Here is a 19,073-nt window from a genome sequence, read left to right as displayed (position 1 = left end):
CTATTTTATCTTATTGTTGCAGACCTTGTCACTGTTTCAATACAGCAACACTTTGATTTCTCACTATAATAAATACAGTAAGATAAATGTATTAATCCTGAGTGTATCTGTATTGTCGTTGAACTTCTTTCAGTATAAAAAGACTTGTAAAACAGTACTTTTAAAGTACTTTATAATCCTCTGTCCACTCTAGTCTCTTTATTCTCCCGTCTGCCAGTCTCTCTCTCCGCCTCTTTCTGATTATCGCTCTGTCAATAGTTGTGTCTGCTGTGGGCTTTAAGAATCAATCTATCCCATCCATCAGACAGTTTTATTGTGCATGTTTCTTTCTTTTTGTTTGTTTTTAGTAGCACAACAATTTCAGCATATAGTCTCGCTGAGGTTTTTCTGCTTTCAGATGCGGTTCACGTCCTCGGTCCATGAGATCAGGACTGAATTTAGATTTTGGAAGAATGCAGAGTAAATGATGAGGAGCACAGGGGACACTTTCAAACAATTTCAGTTTCAAACAACATTTTCATTTCAATTTGAGGCAGAAAAAAATGAACAAGAAGGCCATCTAGATATAAGGGTTATGCTGACATGTTCCTGACATAGAGATCTGCATATCTTGTTCTCATTTAAATGGAATATTACCTTATATCAAGGTTTGAAGAGCTGTGTGTTACATATTATTTTCCAGAGACAATGGTTAGTATTCATCTTCAGTCATGCAAAGTATAGCAGACAAGCACATGTCACCTGTTCTCCAGCACATACTGAATAATCTCACCTATGCTGCCTCAAATATTATGATCATAATTATTTGCTTTTCCAGTTATTTTGCCAATATGAACCTGATTGGGCTTTTAAGATTAATTCTAAGCCCTGGATACTTACAACAACAACAACATTCCTTCTCTTATAATCCTAAAAAGCTGACATGAAACTGTGATCCAAGCAGATTTACACAGTAGCAATATCATTATAACAAGGGGATCTACAGTGTTAGTGTACAGTAGTTACTCTGCAGCTGTTACAACAAAAGTGTTCGGACAGACTCTCTTAATCCCCATCATAAATTACTGAGGTACAAATGAGGCTTTAAACCAGTAGCTGCACTTTTAAGGCAAAGCACACCTGCAACATTTTACCAAAACAGGAAAAAGACGCTTGGTGTCATGTGGAAACTGCTGTCTGCTACTTATGTGTTAATGTTGCTCTGTTACTGAAAACAATGGGAATGAATGTGAACTGGGTTGAGTGTTTTAACAGAGTGTAATTACAGTTTTTTTGATACAACGTGTCACCATAAGCAAAGGAACCTGACTGGGATTTAATGAAGTTGATGCAGATAAGGCTGCAAATAACTGTTAATGTCATCGTAGAATAATCTGTCAATTAATTTAGCGATTTGTCAATTAGTCGAGATTTTTTTCACCATTTTCTTAAGTTTTATAGACCAAACAACTATCTGAAATATATCCTAATATTGTGGACCAATGTGACAGATGCCATGCTTCTTCTTGTAATTTGAGCCATATGTCCATCTTCTGCCCCGGACTACAGGAATTCTGGACTGACTTTTTTATGATTTTGACAAAGATTTTAGGAGTCCAGGTAAAAATGGATTCCTTTATTGCTATATTTGTGGTATCATCTGAACAACTCCAAATTAACTCCTCACAGTCAGAACTATTAGCCTTACTTCCCTTTTGGCGAGATGGCGCATTTTGCTCCTGTGGAAATCTCCTAAACCCCGATCTATATCGCTGTGGCTTAAGGATGTTACGTCCTTTCTTAAAGTAGAAAAAATGAGTTTAACAGTGAAAGGATCCTCTGATAGGTTTACTCGGAAATGCAGAAACAGAATTCTTTTATGAACTACTTGAATTCCTTACCAACCCTGTCCATTTTATTTTATTTATCTATTTTCTTTTTCTTTTACTGTATTTATTTATACATATGTGCATGTATCTATATGTATATGTGTGCAGATTTTTTTAACTAATTTATTTTGAATTTATTGTTTGATCTTTTTTTTTTCTTCGACTTGACTTTTATTATTCTATTTATCTACTTTTCTTTTTTTCTCTTTAACCTAGCTTACTTTGATGGTTTATTTGCAACCAAATTTTGTACACATTCCATTCTAATGTCTTGTTTGGAAAAAATACTAAACAATATTTACACAATCTTATTATCTTTTAATGCGGAGATAATGTTCACTATTCCTGTTCTTTTTACCAAAAAAGGGGGAACAGCACTTGTAACTATGTTTTGTTGTTATCGGTTTATCCAAAAAAAAAAAAAAGTCAATCAGTGTTTTCCAAAACCCAAGATGACGTGCTAAAATGTCTTATTTTGTCCACAACCCAAACATATTCAATTAACTGTCACAGAGGAACAACGTAACCAGAAAATATTCACATTTAAGAAGCTGGAATCAGAGAATTTGGCTTTTATTTCTAAAAAAAAGAACTCAAACAGATTAATCAATAATCATATTAGCTGGCGATTAATTTAATAGCTGAAAACGTAATGATTAAATGTTCCAGGTGTAGATGCAGATCAGTTAAAATACACTCTTATCAGCCCTTAAACTCATCTTGAATCATCTCTAACTTCAACCACTAAGCGTAACATCAGCGAGTACTGGAGTCTGGAGTGAGTATGTACACTGCACTGCAAGTATTTGGACAGACACCCGCTGTTTGATGTCTCTGTGCTATAATTACCTTGATCGTGAAATGACACAATGATTATGAGGTTAAAGTGCAGAGTGCGGAGGCTTTCATTTGAGGGCGTTTTCCAGATTGTTTGAAACAATGAGCTGCTTTCTAAAAGCATTATGCCGGGCGTGCTGGGAGCTCATTGTAAAATGTAAAAAAGCATCCCTTCTTGTCTCCCATGACAGTGCCTGAGTCCACTGCAGAGTTAGCATGACAGTTAGAGAGATTAAGAGAGAGGGGGAGACACAGGCAGTCACCTTAAAGGAAGATGCCATTCAGCTGGATAATGATTCTGTCTATCTGCATGGAGGTCTGTCAGCGCAGCCGAATAGATCTCACGTCTGCGATCTGTCTGTCCGTCTGCCTTTTTGTCAGTCTGTCTGTGCATTTATGTGCCTGTCTCCCCTTCCTGCAGTGTGACCCAGACAGCAAATTAGCAGCAAGTGTGGGGACTGACAAGCAGTCGCCGGCTCCTGAGAGCACACACTGCTGATCAGACACATCGTCATTCAGGAATACCGGATCCCAGAGTGGATAAATAGAAATGATACACATTTACAATGACCTTCTTTTATCCACCTGGCATTTGGTCTTCACATTGTTTAGAAGAAGCAGTGTCCTCACTATCCCATCCTGTCCATAACAGCTAAGCCTTGTCGACATCTAGTGTCAGTTAACCTCAAGTCTGTCTCCACTGGTTGTGTAAAACATACATTTGACATTGCCATGGTTACCATCTGTACCAGCTAGCTTAATGGTAACATTATTCCCTAATTCTCACATCAGCAGCCAGCGCTTGTGTTGCTTGATAATAACCGAAAGAGAGACTGTCCACACAAATAAACATTTAGTCAACAGCAGTGACCCCGTTACTAAAACTAATAAAATCAGCCATCCATAGCTCAGTGTTGAAACCACTTGTTGCTCTTGCTGACTCATTATTAGTCTACTAAAAAAAAGACACAGAAAAAAAAACACGTCCTACTTTAACAGAAAATGTTATTAATTCCTTTGCCCTGTTTCTGGTCCTACAAAGATAAGTCACTCCCCTGCTCATCATCTTTACACAGGAATTTAAGCTGGAACAGATCCTGCTTTATCCTGCCAATACACTATACAATGAGAACCTAGAGAAACAGAAACTCATGTGCTATGTGATATAATGCAAGACAACCACTCAGCATTAAATACATTACTTAAAGGTCAAGTGTGTGGGATTTAGGGGGATATATCAGCAGGAATAGAAGTGTATACTCACCTGAAAATAAGAATCTGTCTGTTTTTGTTACCTTAGAATGAGCTGTTAATATCTACATAGGGAGAGGGTCCTCCTTCACAGAATCCGCCATGTTGATGTGCCAAGTTTCTACAGCAGCCCAGGATGGACAAACCAAACACTGGCTCTAGATAGGGCCATTTGCATTTTCACGTGGGCCATAGCAGCTTCTCTGCGATGAGCACTGATTTTTAACTTGAAACTTCTTTATTCTGTGTTTTTAGCAGTTTAAGGGGTGGTACACATGTCGCGTTTTTTGCGCCCTCAAATTTATTGTTTTAAATGTAAACGCGTAGCAAGGGCGCTCAAATGCCAGAGCGACGCCGTCCTGGCGCGCACACACGACAGCTGCACTCTGATATAACAATAAATAATAAATAAATAATAAAAGTTCAACTTTTGGAACAAAGCAGCACCTCTTGTGGCGAGGAACAACCAATCATTCTGTAAATATCAGTCTGTGATAAATACGGAAAAGTTGATCATGTTAGTGCAGGGATACCCAGAGCTTTACATCTGTCCCACAGACGATAGGCCTACACACTTATTAATTCCTGGAAGAAGATCAGCTCTGCACTCAGGATTTTAGGTAAAAAGGCTTTGATACAGTGCTTGTTAAGGTTGCTTAGCAACCTCAGACACAACCTGCCACTGGGTTCTGAAAGCTGCCTCAAAAAAGGCACAAAAGTCAGCCCAGCGCCCAAACTTGTGTTTTTCAGGAGGTTAAAGAAGCAGCATGTGTGCGGCCTCTAAATCACCAACAAGGACGATACCTTCGTGGATAATTTAGCACCTGATAAAAACTTCCCAAATGTCTGGACCTTAAGTTATAACATAAGTCTTAAGTTAAGAAATAAAATGAGAACACACTGGCAGGTGCGAGGCCAGCAGCCAACTCCAAACATATACAGATATACCAAACAGCATCAGAGAAACACTGATTTATAAAGTTCAACTGCTTTACCCAGTGTTTTCACTGGTTTTAATCACCTGGCCCATTTGTTTTGGAGAGGAAGAGAACTCTGCAGATAACTCAGCTCGGGGTTAAAACTTCCTGAACATCTGGATCAGAAATAAGGTGAGCACATGTGAAGTTACCCGAGAAAATAGGTAAGCAAACATTAGCAAGTGCTGGGCTAGCAGCCTGTCTGCGACAAGCCCAGTGGCACAGGAAAACCTCTGATTTGTTATGTTAAACTGCTTTATTCTGTGTTTTACGGGTTTTAATCACTGGGTCCGTTTGTTTTGGAGAGGAGGAGACCTCTGCGGATAATTTGGCTCCTGGTAAAAACCTCCTGCACATCTGGATCTTGAGTTATAAGTTAAGAAATAACGTGAGCACGCATTAGCAGGTGTGAATCAAACATACTGAACAACATCAGAGAAACACTGATTTATAACTTGAAACTGCTTTATTCACTTTTTTTTTTTTTGGCTTAAATCCACAGGTTTTGGATTGGAGGAGACCTCTGCGGATAATTCAGCTCAGGGTAAAAACCTCCTGAACGTCTGGATCAGAAATGAGGTGAGCACACATTAGCAGATGCTGGGCTAGCGGCCTGTCTGCGACAAGCCCAATGGCATTGGAGAAACACTGATTTCTGATTAAACGGCTTTATTCAGTGTTTTTACTTGTTTAAATCACCTGGTCCATTTGTTCTGGATAGACAGAGACCTCTACAGATAATTCAGCTCCTGCTAAAAACCTCCTGAACAATGAACACTGAAGGAATCCTAACTGGGAGAAGTTTCAGCTGGTTGCAATCTGTAATCCTCACCGCTTGATGCCAGTATCTCCCCCTAAATCTTGCACACTGTTCCTTTAAAGCCCTTCTGTTAAAATAAGAGTGTAGTTGTTTTTGTGTGTCGACCAAATGCTATGGTGCATTTTGAAGCTATTCTTTGCATTTAAGGTGTTTCTAAAAATTTGGCCATGGCATTTATATTTATGGAGGTCATTTTGTGTAAATACAAAATATAAATAAATGAGAACAGGATCAAGATAGTAAAAACCCACCCACACAAAATGACATCCTGGCAATACAGTGTTTGTGTGAGTAAAATAACACATTCACCTCCTCACGCCTACTCAAGAAATGCAACTTCTTCACAGAAGGTAACACACACACACACACACACACACACACACACACACACACACACAGCCTCCAAGTACACCAGCAGTGAGAAGAAAAAACAAACAAAAAATACTGAGTACAGTCTTTCCTACCTGTTTGTGCATCTCAATGTTGAGACCGTAGGACATTTCGTAGTACTGTGGAGACAAACAGATGACAGAGCTTCGTTAGCATTTTATACACAGCGCACATTAACATTCAGTTACACAATATCTCCCATTGAACATCTGTTGCTCAGTGTTGCTGCATATGCTGCTGTTTGTCAGTGTGGTTTTAATGAAAGCGAGAAAAGAGAGAGTGAAAAGAACGACGAGAGAGAGTGTGTGTGAGTGTGTGTGTGTGTAGTAAGAACGAGTTTGTGTGTGTCTGTGTATAGATAATGAGGTATTTATGTCTCTGTGTGAGTTATGTGCGATCACTGTCTCAGCAGGTTTTTGTCTGTGTGTAGCTGCCAAATGAGCATGACTGTGTGTGTGTGTGTGTGTGTGTGTGTGCTGCATGTTGTAGTCCCTGCCTCTGTGTTTATGTGTATGTATGTGTCAGTGTGCCTGTGAAGACCTACAGTATGTCCAGTGACCATCAGAGTACAGTAATGAGACGTGAGATATGAATGCTTGCTAAGGCCACAGTGTGTGACTGATCAGTGTGTGTGTACAGTATGTCATTTTTTCTTTCCTACAATGGTGTAGACATGACCTGCTCTACTCTCCCTCTGTTTGGTTCTGAGTACTCGTAGCCATCGTGGGTTGGACTGGTTAGGTTTAGGCATGAGGAGTGAGGTCGGGGTCAGGATAAGAACATCAGGATAAGCCAATCAGAGGCAGAGTAAAGTGGAGATAACCTGTACAGCTTGAGTCTACGACTGTATTAGCACGGGCCGCTCCACATCTGGAGGTGGCCCGGCTCACATTCAGCCAGGTGTTAATGCAGTCTGTATAGAGTGGCCACATTCCTGAGGGATGGCTTCATACTTTTTCAAGTCTACAGTGCAAGAACGGGTTGTAATTACAGCCACCGTGACCAAGAGTTATTAGTACAGTAACCAGTGACTCAGTCTGTACTGTATTGCATATACGCTTTAAGACAGTGTTTCCCAACTGGTCCAGATTTCTCCTTAGTCATTAGTTCAAGGTCCACACAGTTTAATACCTTTAGCATCATACTTGTGTTTGGCCATGTCGTCGAGCTAGTTTGCTGTCTCCGTCAAGCAGCTGTCCCTTCGTCACTCTCTCTACAGCAGGAAATGGCACCTCAAATAAAAAGCTCTGGATCGGAAATTCACTGTACTTAAAAATAAAGTGTCTAACAAACTTAACACGTTTGACACCAGTTGGGAACCACTGCTTTAACAATATAATCCACCATTTGAAAGGTCAATTGATTCTGCCTCCTCTGTCCTCTGTCTAGTGAGCCTGGCCCACAGCTAAAGACGACCTGTTAATCAGCAAAGCAAAAATAAGTAGCAGCAACATCGCTTCCCTTGACTTGGGACACATCATAGGGGCTTTTCATTATACTAACATATGCCTCCTCACATCCTTTCTCCTCCCATGACCCGCAAATCATTCCCCCTCCACCATCGTCCCTTAAATGGACCTCAAGGAGACAAGTAGAGAGGATGCTTCTGGAGGAGCTTAGAGTGAGGAAACAAAGATGTATTCTTACATAGAAGTCTTTTATCAAGTCGCATCATGTATAAATGTTGCACCTGTAACTGTAGTTGCTTATGACTGGCACAATGTGTTGTGACCCAGGTCATTATTTTTTGGTATTCATGTGCTTGTATTAGTCTGCAGTGATCTGTCAGATGTTCTCTCTCCTCCGCCCAGAGTGTGCATGTGGTTGAGTGTAGCCCTTTTTAGATAGGAACTTCGCAAATTTGTAGGAAAGACCAATCAGTCTTCGTTCAGCATTGGCAGTATAAAAACAAAATTGGGGAGTGCAGCAAAATGCCGCCTGCCTACTTTTGTTTATACAGAATGTGCCTTTTCGGGGCAATGGGGGCCGTGAGCAAGTAACAAAACGTGTAGCTCAGCGTGTGACGTAAACAGTGACGTGGGAGGGAAGCCGTGGCTGGTCAGTCCTTCAGCGATTCTCGCATAAGTCGGCCCGTTCTTCACCATCCCTGTCATTTCACGGTTAATGGCCTCTTCGTTTGCGAGGGCAAGGAGGGCTCTTGTTTTGAATGGTAGGAGTTTAGGTTAGAAAATTGTCTTTTGTTTCACATTTGTTTTTGCTAGGTAAGTTTAGGGTCCATTAGTGTATTTTGTTGTTTTGGGCACCGCTCACCTCTAAAGCCAAATAAACTGCTTTGTTGTTTAAAATAATGTGTAACTGGAATTCCTTGGGAGTGGGAAGAGTAGGGAGTTAGCATGTTATGTCCTAGTCTCTTACACTGACTCAGTCGTCTGTGAACATTCCCATAGGAAAGTTGTAATAGAATTAGCGCTGGCTCCCAGCGACAGTGATGTGATTGGATCCAAATCCGTGTACTTCTGTACTTCCTCGACCAACGGCTGATTAGCTTTGCCTTACACCCGCCTACACCGGAATTGCTGTTCCCCAAATTGTTGTCCGTAGTACAACAGAAAAGGAAGTGTTAAGTGCATCGCAAGAAGAGATTAAAATGGATATGATTTCATTTGATTCAGCTATATTGCAGAGCTGCAACGTCCACAACATTGGAGAAATTAAGGATTTACAGCGTGCCGTACCTATGGCAACGCCATCACGTAGTCTGGATATCCCCGCCCATTTCTATTACAAAACGAAAGACAAATGTCCCCAGACTCCCGTTCAGGAACAGAACATTATGGAACCAAGGATTTCTTAACTGGCAGCTTGGACCTCACATCTCTTCCTCGCATCCAATAGCTAAGATGCGAGGAGGAGATGCGAACAAGGAAAGCAAAGAATATAATAGAAAGTACCTTATGTTTGTCGACAACTCTGCCAGCTCCACCTACCTCATCTGCAATTTCAATAATGAGTCATATTTAAAGTTTAACTTAATATCTCCTGAAAAAAAACTACTTTAACTGACCTTGAGTACCACTGTGACATCACTGCTGGGTGTGGTTAAAGGTGCAACAAAGGAAATATATGTGGGAAGTGAAAAAGGCTTGAAGCCTTTTAACTAGAGAGGGCTATGAAACAATGCTTTAGAGCAAAATGCCAAAAGGTTCCAGCTTCTCAAATGTGAATATTTGCCCAATATTCTGTCTCCTAGGGTATTTATAATAAATATATTTGGATTCTGAGCAGGCAGTCAGACAAAAAATGCAATTTAAATAAGTCAGTGTTGGCTTTAGGAAACTGTGCTGGGCATTCATTTACTATTTTCTGCTATTTATTTTTACCAACTCATTAATCAATTGATAAAAATAATCAGCAGACTAATTAATAATGATACAGCCATCCTAATCCAAATAACATTTCATGAACATATGATCAATAGTGCAACATATCTGTGCCAAACATGTCAGGCTCCTATCTAAATGTCTGTGTGTGTTCCTGTGCGTTTGTATATTTGACACCAGCACACTAAACATACCTGTGTGTGTGTGTTTGCTAAATACCTTGTGCTACACCTCTGCATGTGTGTGTGTGTGTGCTTGTTAAATGTGTTGTTCTCTCTCCTCTGTGTGTGTTTCCGTGTGTGTGTACATCAGTAATGTGCTGTAATGGTGTGGTGGCGAGCGGCATGCAGACAGCGAGGATCCGTCATGGTGACAAAGGCAGCCTCTGCCACCGGATGAGCAACGCGCTGACTGATGAGAGCGAGACACCACTCTCTCCCTCTCCTCTCTCTCTCTTTCCTCTCTGGCTTCTTTTGCTCATTTTCACTCTATCGCTCTCTTCTCCCTCTTCATTTATTCCTCACCTCATTCAGTCCCTCCCTCTCGCTCCTATCTCTATCTCTCCGAGGCCGTCAGTCCCTTTTTCCCATCACCCTTCCTTCTGTCTCCCTCTAGTTATTCCCCTCCTTCTTTCTCTAGCTGTCAGATGTTCTTTCGCTCTCCATTTCAGTCTGTCTCTCTATTTCCTGTCTCATTTTACTCACTTGCTATCTTTGTCTGTCTCGATCCTCTTCCATACCTCTCTATCTAAATTCAAATGTGCTTTATTGATATGAGCATAATTAAGTGCAGCACTGCCAGATCACATAAGGTTTACACTATGTATGTAATAATTCTGATTTTAAAAAAGAAAACAAATGGTTACCACCCTATTCAACAAAAAGAGGAGGCATATTTTAAGGGGGTTCATGACAGTGTCATGTGTTGTTTTGCTGGTTTCCCCCGAGGCTGTGACATGCTCTGACATATACTGTTGCTTCAATGGCAGTCATGTTTAAACCATGACTGCGATCTTTCCCTTACCTCAAAGAAGTTGTTTTTTAGGGCTGCACCAAACAGTTCAAAGCTTCATTCATAAGATTCACATTAATTTCTGAATCAACATCAGTATCAGCAGTATTTTTATTTTTTTCATAATGTCTATGCATTTCATTTAAACCCGGTATTTCCGCACAGTTGCAGATAAAGATTAGACTACACTAAAAGTATTTGTATTACAATATTTGTAGAATCATATACTAAAAGAAATTAGGAATGTACTGTGACATCACCCATTGGCTTTCTGGAGCCAGAAGTGACCATATTTGGGTGATCCCTACTTACAGTAGTTGCTCTTCCTGGGGTTTCTTCCCCTTTTTTGTATGTTGCTTGGCCCTCTGAGGCAAACTGTGATATTTGATGAATAAAAAAAATAAAATAAAATACAATTAAGTAAAATACGATAAAATAAAATAAGATCAAATAAAATACAATAAATAAAATTAAATAAAATAAAGCAAAATAAAGTAAAGTAATGTAAAGTGAAATTAAATTAAATTAAATAGAATAAAATAAATAAAATAAAATAAAACTAAGTTAAGTAAAATAAAGTAAAATGAAGTAATATAAAATAAGATAAAATAAAATAAAACAAGATATAATTAAGTAAAATAATGTCAAGTAAAATAAAGTAAAATAATATAAGATAAAATAAATTAAATTAAATTAAATAAAGTAAAGTAAAATTAAATTAAATAGAATAAAATAAAATAAAGTACAATAACATAAAATAAAATAAAATAAAATAGAATTGAATCAGATGAACCACTATATTCAAATATTGTTTGAACATTTCTTATATTTTTTTTGTGTCATAAGCGTAATGTAGCATAGTGTGTAAAAGCTTTAAATGTTAAAAAAAAAACATTTGGTACAGCACTATTTAGAAAAAAAGAAAAAGTTGTCATGTCAGTATGTCAGTGGAGGCTTCAGAAATCAGAAGAGATCAGAAAATGTTAAAATGGACTTGCAGGTAATAAGCCACAATGTGTTTTGTCATTTATTCTGAGGAACTCATTTGTCTTCATACAGACTGCAGTGTAGCAGGAGAGGTGTCTATCTATCTATCTATCTATCTATCTATCTATCTATCTATCTATCTATCTCACTTTGTGGTGTCCTTCTTGTCCTGTCTCTCTTTTGTCACCTTCCTCCTCATGTGCATTCTCCCCCTCTCTCCCCTGTCAACACCTTTTCTGTCTTTCTTGCCAATTACCCTTTTCTTTCTTTTTTTTACCTTCTCTCCCTCTTTTCTCTCCTAACCCCATTACTCTCTCCCCCTCTCTTTTATCTCCCCTTGTTTTATCTATCTGCTGTATCATTTCTGTCTCTGTCCATTACACTCCGTCTCTTTTCTACTCTCTCATTCTTTCTCCTCTTAGTCATTTCTATCAATCATCTTTCTCCTTTATGTTCTCTCTCTATTGCCATTTTCTACTTGGCTCGCTCGCTCACTTTGTATATTTGTCTCTCTCGTCCTTGTCGAGTGCTGTATCTATATTTTCTCCTTTCTCTCCCCCCGTTGAGTTCACCTCCGCTGTGTATTATACTCTTCTTTCTTTCCGTTTCTCTCACAGATGGACTGATACACATAAAAAATGTTTTGCACACGGGATGTATTCACTGCTTGGAATCTCTTTCACATGTAAAAATGCACACATATTTCACACAAGTATACACACCACTGTCAGCACACGCATGCATGCTTCACAGCACGCACACACACACACAAACATACTTAAGCTAGCTCTTTGTGTTTCCATGTCTGCCTATCTCCTCCAGCCCTCTCAACATGAAAGATATGTGACATATCTCTTTGTTCTCCCTCCTTCTCTGCCTCTCTCCCTCCATCTCTCATCAGCCTCTCTCGTCACCTCTCCATCATTACACCTCACCTCAGCCCTCCCCATCTTTTTAACTCAATTCCTGTCTGTCTCTCCTTATTAATTCTCCCCCCCCATCTCTCCCATCAGCCTCTCCACCTCTCTGCCATTACTCTCCATTTCTCTTTTCCACTCTCTCCTCTCCAACATCCTCTTTTCATTTAATATCTCGCCTTTTTTTCTCTCCCACTACACCAACAGCTGAGTGCAACAACCATGGCCCTAGTTTTTGAATACAACCTTGCAAGTAACTACATAGCTCACTTCAGCAGCTGTCCTCAGAAAGAGCTCTCCACTCTGGACTAAAATGAAGCGGCTGACTGTATATAACCGGCACGACATTACGGAAAGGAATGCAATAAAGGTATGATGGGAACGCTGCTCTGTACAGCCAGAGGGAAAGCAAATGGGTTTGGGTTAGCAGCAGTAAATGTTAAGGAGCCTTGATGCTGCGGCTGAGCATTTCTGAGAGTGAGAGGGCTGAATGGAAAGGTGTTGGGTTTACTTAATTAAATATCTGATTCATGTCAGTACATTCCATGGTCATTTTGTTCAGCTATCTCTCGGGTTGGTGAAGATCCAAGGCAAACGGCAAGACAAAAGCTGCAAACTGTTGAGATATTACACACAAATGTTTTTCAAAGTATGTCCGGCTGGCAGCTGTGGAATGTTACTAAGTGCATTTACTCAGGTGCTAATTTTCTGATACTTCTGGTAACTTACTTGAGCATTGCCTCATTTCTGAGGGAAATATGGTACTTTGTATTTCAGCACATTTATCTGACAACTAGAGTCACTTTTTATTTCACAGATTAAAACATATATGGGGCTTATTAAATGCAATACAACAAAATATATAAAGTAGGTAAACCTTCACTTAACCCTTTCCCTCCCTTCCCTTATTAAGACTACTCTACTACTAATCTACTTTGTAAATAATATTCATCTCCTTCTGGTGTATGTATCAGGATATATTTTGTATTTTGTAAAGTATGCTTTGTCCTCCATATACATTTCTCATTTCTCTGTGTTTTCTCAGAGTTTTTGATATCTTATGAAAATATATATGTGTTTTGCACTTTATATTTACGGCAGTTTGGGTTAACTCCTTTTCTGCTGTACTGAAATTAAGTGTATTTCAATAATTTATTAAATGTAACATTTATATCCTCTATGTCCTCATATGAGGATATCACATTTTGGGTTTACTGCACCTTACTCTTGATTCTGCTTAACTTAGACCTGTTGTCTCAAAAATGGTTTGATCCAACCCATCCCTCCCACCTTTCCCTGACTCGGGCTCTGAGCTCTCTATCTGCACAGAGCAATGCACTGCCTTCCAGAGTGGGTGATATGCAGTAGTGGTGTAAGTACCTGGCTTAAACCAGGATATGTGGCACATTTCTTAACTCCTACCACTCAATACCAACACATTATTATCATTACCAGTCCTCATTTTTGCTGCATTTAATCGTAGGTCACTGTTGATGTTGTTAGGTAGGAGTTAGCTGACGTTTTTCCTAGCTAGTACGTTACAGGTGTTCAGTACCACTGTCCTCTGTTTGAACTGGAATGAGAGAAGCTAGCTGTTGTGTCATGTGCATGTGTTAATATTAAAGCCAAGGTGCTACTGACTAGCTAACTGACTGGATGCCCATTAACATTATAACTCCTATTGTGTGCATATATTATTATTATTTTGTAGATTTCAAGCACTTTTCTTTTTTGAAGTGTATTTTTATTTATGTATTTGTATTATATAATACAGACAAGAAGGAAAAAGAGACAAACATTGAAAAAGTCAATTACTGTTAATGTGTTACATGTTACATGTTAATGTTGAGGAGCTGCTGTATCAAAATGAGTTATCCTCCCCCAGAAATTAGGGTTACAATATGTTTCTTTTATGATTCCAATCGATTCCTCTTTTGCTGTGGCTCAGCATTTAAATAACCTTTATCAGATTTGATGGTTTAGTCACAGACTTTCCAAAAAAGTGTTGTGCTTTTCTTTCACAAATGTGGGAATGAAATTGAGTTAAAATGTACAAAACAGTGAAATTTATCTTGTCTGGCCGGGCAGCTCTCTGGGTGCTCAGCACCCCTAAACCTCTGATCCTAGAATCGCCCTTGACGCCAACCATCTCTGCCAAGTCGGTCTGCAGCTGATCCTGACATAAAAGTGGATAAGGTCAAAACCCTGATCACATTTTATGGTTGTTTATTTATGATTACTAATAATAATAATAATGTTTGTAGATTGATATGGCAACAAAGTTAGCCAATTTTAGCAACCGTAACATGCTAAGACACTGTTAATTAGAAAGTACTCATTTGAAGACATTGGGATTTCATTATCGTCTCATTTAAGGTCACCAGGACTTTAATTATCATTGACAATGTTAGGTTTTTTTTAAACTTATCAGGTCCTACTGATCCCAAATAGCTAGGAGAAATTCAAAATGCATACCAAACAAAAGTTTGGGTCTCTGGAGGACATTCAAATTAATTTTATGCAGTGGAATTATGGTTTTGATCGGCTTTATTGTTTACATTTTGTAGTGCGCCTGCTAGAATCTTTGCAAATCAGCATGTGAATCTGCTTTTACGTCTAGAACCTCCTGTCTACGACAGGCTTGAGACACGCCCTCGTTGAGGACTTGGCCCAGATTAATCTGATCCCGTTTGATTCGGCGGTGGGAACCTCATGCCACCGCATGCCTTTGCTGACGTCGACCCCAGCAGGATTCAAACCAATAATAAGCTTTATTTATATAGCACCTTTCATACAAGAAATGCAGCACAAAGTGTTTTACAATGAGGGCAGGATACGCACCGAATGCTTCACATGAAAATAGACACAATGAACACAAATCAGAACTCATTCATAAAATCATAGAGTTGTAAAACTATAACTCATAAAATCAAGTAAAATACAGTATTTTAAAAGAGCTGCCGAAGCATAAAGCATAAAAGGAAGCAGTTTCAGACCTGTATCAGGAAGTCAGAGCTAGTTAAAGGGTAAAGTGAATAGATATGTCTTTAGCTTTCTTTTAAAAAAAATTTAGCGAGCTAGCTTCCGTGATATCTATAGGTAGTGTGTTCCATATCTTTGGGGCGTAACTGACAAAGGCTGCATCCATGATCTTCTTCTGGCTGTTTCTGGGAACCTCCAATAAACCAGCAGCAGATGATCACAGTGCTCTTGGAGTCAAATAGTTAACAAGGGAGTTAGCACTGTAGCTCGGTCCCAGCCCATTTAGGGCTTTGTATACAAGGAGAAGGACCTTAAAATCTGTGGGAGCCATTTTGTTTGGGGAGGGGGGGGGGGGGGGTTGTATAAGAACTACAAGGCGTCGCATTTTTGTTTTTGAGTTCAGTTGATGACGTAATCGCCACACGTCTCTCATTAATAGAAATAGGCACAGGTGTGTGAGACCTGTGGACGCTGAGAAGAGAAATTGTTTTTCAACCGCTACAAGCGCTCATAAATGATGTGTGTATAGAGCCTTTTGCTTCACGTTATTTTTCATTCATTGATACTTGAGCAACGTTTTTTGTGGGATAGAATACCTTGATAAGCACTATTTTTGATGCATGCATGCATACATTTCTTTTTTGTTTGTTGATAGAGTGCACTCACACCCACACACACACACACACACACACACACATTCACCCCACGTACTCATTCATTCATCAATAAACCAACCTGGACCTTCAAGCAAGTACTCAACCAATGTAAGTAAACAAATCTGGACATTTAAATGAAGCGTGCTGAAGACTGTACCTTTTAGGCATCCCTTAAATGAAAGTCAAGACAAAATCAATTATAAATGTAAAAGGAAGTCAGTGCAGAGCAGCTAAAAGAGGCACACCTGACAGCAATTAGGAAGGTGTAAAATGTGTAGTTCACTCCTTTTTTCAAATGTAAGATGTTGATAAAGTAAGTGTGAACCTGAGTATCCTGGTGTGAGCTGGAGCTTTGATTTCCTTTAGGTTCTCTGTAGTTTAAAACTTAGTCTCACTGCCACCAATAAAATGCTTGTTATAGATGCAAAAATATCAGTTAAAAAATACTTAATAATATAACTGTCATACGGGTCACTGCATAATGAGCGCTTTTACATTTGAGACTTTAATTACATTTTGTTTGAAGATATTTACCCAGTCCTTTCCAAGACATGACCACAAAAGTCATGAATTAGCTTCCCACATTTACAAGTAAAAACTTGCAAAGTCATAATCGAAGCAGAGGCAGGTCATTCACAGCGTCATGTACTAATGCCCCTGCTTGTACTGCCACTAGAAAGCTGCAGCACGATTGCTGATAACAATATTAAATTGTGACAGTTTATTGGTCCCTGCAGGATCATTTCCTCTTTGCTCGCTTCCTTGCCGTGAGGTCAGATAGAGAGCGGTGTCACCTTTAGGGCAGCTCATAACAGTTTAGAAGGTCGTTCATTTGCCAGGACTTAATCTGAGTCATTCGATGAGAAAAACAGTGATTCTCAGACGGAGAGCAGCGTTACAGTCTCAGGATTTTAAACACCAACAGGTGACAAGAAGAGCCACGAGGGTCACTCAGTTACAGTAACAGAAAAATTGTTTTAGCGGTAAAACCAATTCATTTCCACAATTAACTGGTCGTGTCAGGATTTCCTTTGAAAGAAGACTAAGTGACTGATATGTGGTTTTAACAGTTGTCCTGTGGGTGTAGGCTAGACAGCAGTGAAGTGACTATTGTACTATTTGTGCATTCTGTACAGCACTCCAGTGACAATGCTCTATGGGAGTCTAGTCTGGACCGTAGTGTTGTAACAACGGTGCTTTGTAGTCTGTGAATGTGTGAGTGAAGAATAGAAACAGTAACCAGTGATGTTCAATGCACACGGTGATAACTGGTGAGTGATAAATTACATTTAAATCCACAGTGTCTGTTTCAATTACAGTAAAGCTTCTTTCTCACGTAGGTCCTGTTAAATTACAGGGATAACCCTAACTATTTACACATGCACTACATTCAGGAAGGTTTCTGTTTTGTGCCTTTTCACACATGCCATGGCAAAGCCAGAATAGAAGGGGTTAGGGGACAATCTAGCACAGTGGTTTCCACCACAGGGTCCAGATTTCTCCTTAGTCATTAGTTCAAGGTCCACGCAGTTAAATATATTCAGTGTCATACTTGCATTTGGTCATGTCATTGAGCTACTTTGCTGTTGCTGTCAAGTAGCTGTCCGTTAGTCACTCACTCAACAACAGAAAATGGCACTTCAAAATGAAAGCTCTCAAAATAAAGTGTTTTTTAGAAACTTGATAAGTTTGTGAGTCACAGGATGGACCCACAACCCACTTTTGGACCGCAACCCACCAGTTGGAAACCACTGATCTAACAGATGGTGGTAATGCAACTCTTATGGATGTTGACCTCCATAAAACTCACTAGAAGAAGAAAACAGTGGCACAAGGCGTATGTGTACGCGGCACAAGACGTCACTTATTATTTTCAGGAACATGTTGGGCTAGGACTGTTTTTATTATGTGCTCATCCTCTTATAATGTATTTATTTCGTGTATTTATTTTTGCTTGTTGGTTACAAATAACCTGCTTAAGCATTGGTGTAAATGCTTAACTGTAAAAAAAAAAAGTTGCAGATTCAAATATGTCATCAGCCCAGTCTCATGATTGCTTTGTTTGCTCGATGTTAGGGCTGCAGAGTTTTTATTCATTTTATTTATTAAACTGCTAATATTAAGCTGAACCAGAGTTAGCTATACACTAATTGTCATCTGTAGTCCCTGGGCAGGAAACAGAGAATAGTTTCTCTGCTAAAAGTTACTATTATATAAAAAACACAATTACAAAATAGAACATATTTATGACACAACGGCTTCAGCAATAACAATAGCAAGACAACACAACATCAAGTCACTGCAACAATAATAACAACAGTACAGCTACAACATCAAGACCACAGTAACAGGAAAGAATAAAAGATATGACAAGATTACATAATGTTGTATCAAGTGTTTGAGTTCACTTTAACTGAAACAAAATATGAGGAAAATATGCAAAGTGCAATATGCAAAGGTAACATGTGCAACAACATATAAATATTGGTGCTACAGAGATGTCCCAGTGTACAAATCATATCCCAGATGCCAAAGAACATGCTTGGTTTGTACGGACACCAGCAAAAAGCACATCATCATCATTTTTATATATTTTTTTTTTTCAGTGAAAATAAAATGCAAACATTACCTTTCCCACTAAAACTGTGACTCATAATGTGATTGCAATACCTGTCAAAATATCGCAACATAATTTCTGTTGCATATTATTCAGCCCTGCTCTATGTAAAAGCATATTAAAGGACAGACATAATCCTTGACGTGCTTGTCCTTGTAGTGCAACTGCTTTTATTCACAACACAGCCTTGCTGGCGTCTTGAGGTGGGAAATCTGCAAATCTCAGATTTCCCTGAGTATCGACGCTCCCATTCACACATGACCCCAAGCATGTTCAAGCACACTCCACTGACTTGACTGAAAACATCATAGTTTACACTGTAATATTGTATTGTGTGTGTGTCATTGAGACGTGTGTACAGGAGTAACAGGTGCCTGCTCCACGGTAGGCTGTAGTAACAGCTGCACTATGACTGTGGT

The 19,073-nt window shown here is 39.2% G+C and overlaps 1 protein-coding gene across 2 annotated transcripts in view; it reads right to left on the bottom strand.

Moving 5' to 3' along the window:
* The window catches only part of tle2b (TLE family member 2, transcriptional corepressor b), a 126,172-nt gene that overhangs the window by 65,801 nt on the left and 41,298 nt on the right, over nucleotides 1–19,073 (bottom strand). For both annotated transcript variants that reach the window (XM_050054705.1, XM_050054707.1), the window contains exon 4: nucleotides 6,218–6,262. In XM_050054705.1, the coding sequence (XP_049910662.1) occupies nucleotides 6,218–6,262 (45 nt within the window). The remainder of the gene's footprint in view (nucleotides 1–6,217; nucleotides 6,263–19,073) is intronic.

The sequence above is a fragment of the Epinephelus moara genome, chromosome 10 (assembly GCF_006386435.1).
Source record: "Epinephelus moara isolate mb chromosome 10, YSFRI_EMoa_1.0, whole genome shotgun sequence".
NCBI classification, from domain to species: Eukaryota; Metazoa; Chordata; class Actinopteri; order Perciformes; family Serranidae; genus Epinephelus; species Epinephelus moara.
This window is presented reverse-complemented; position numbering and strand designations above follow the sequence as displayed.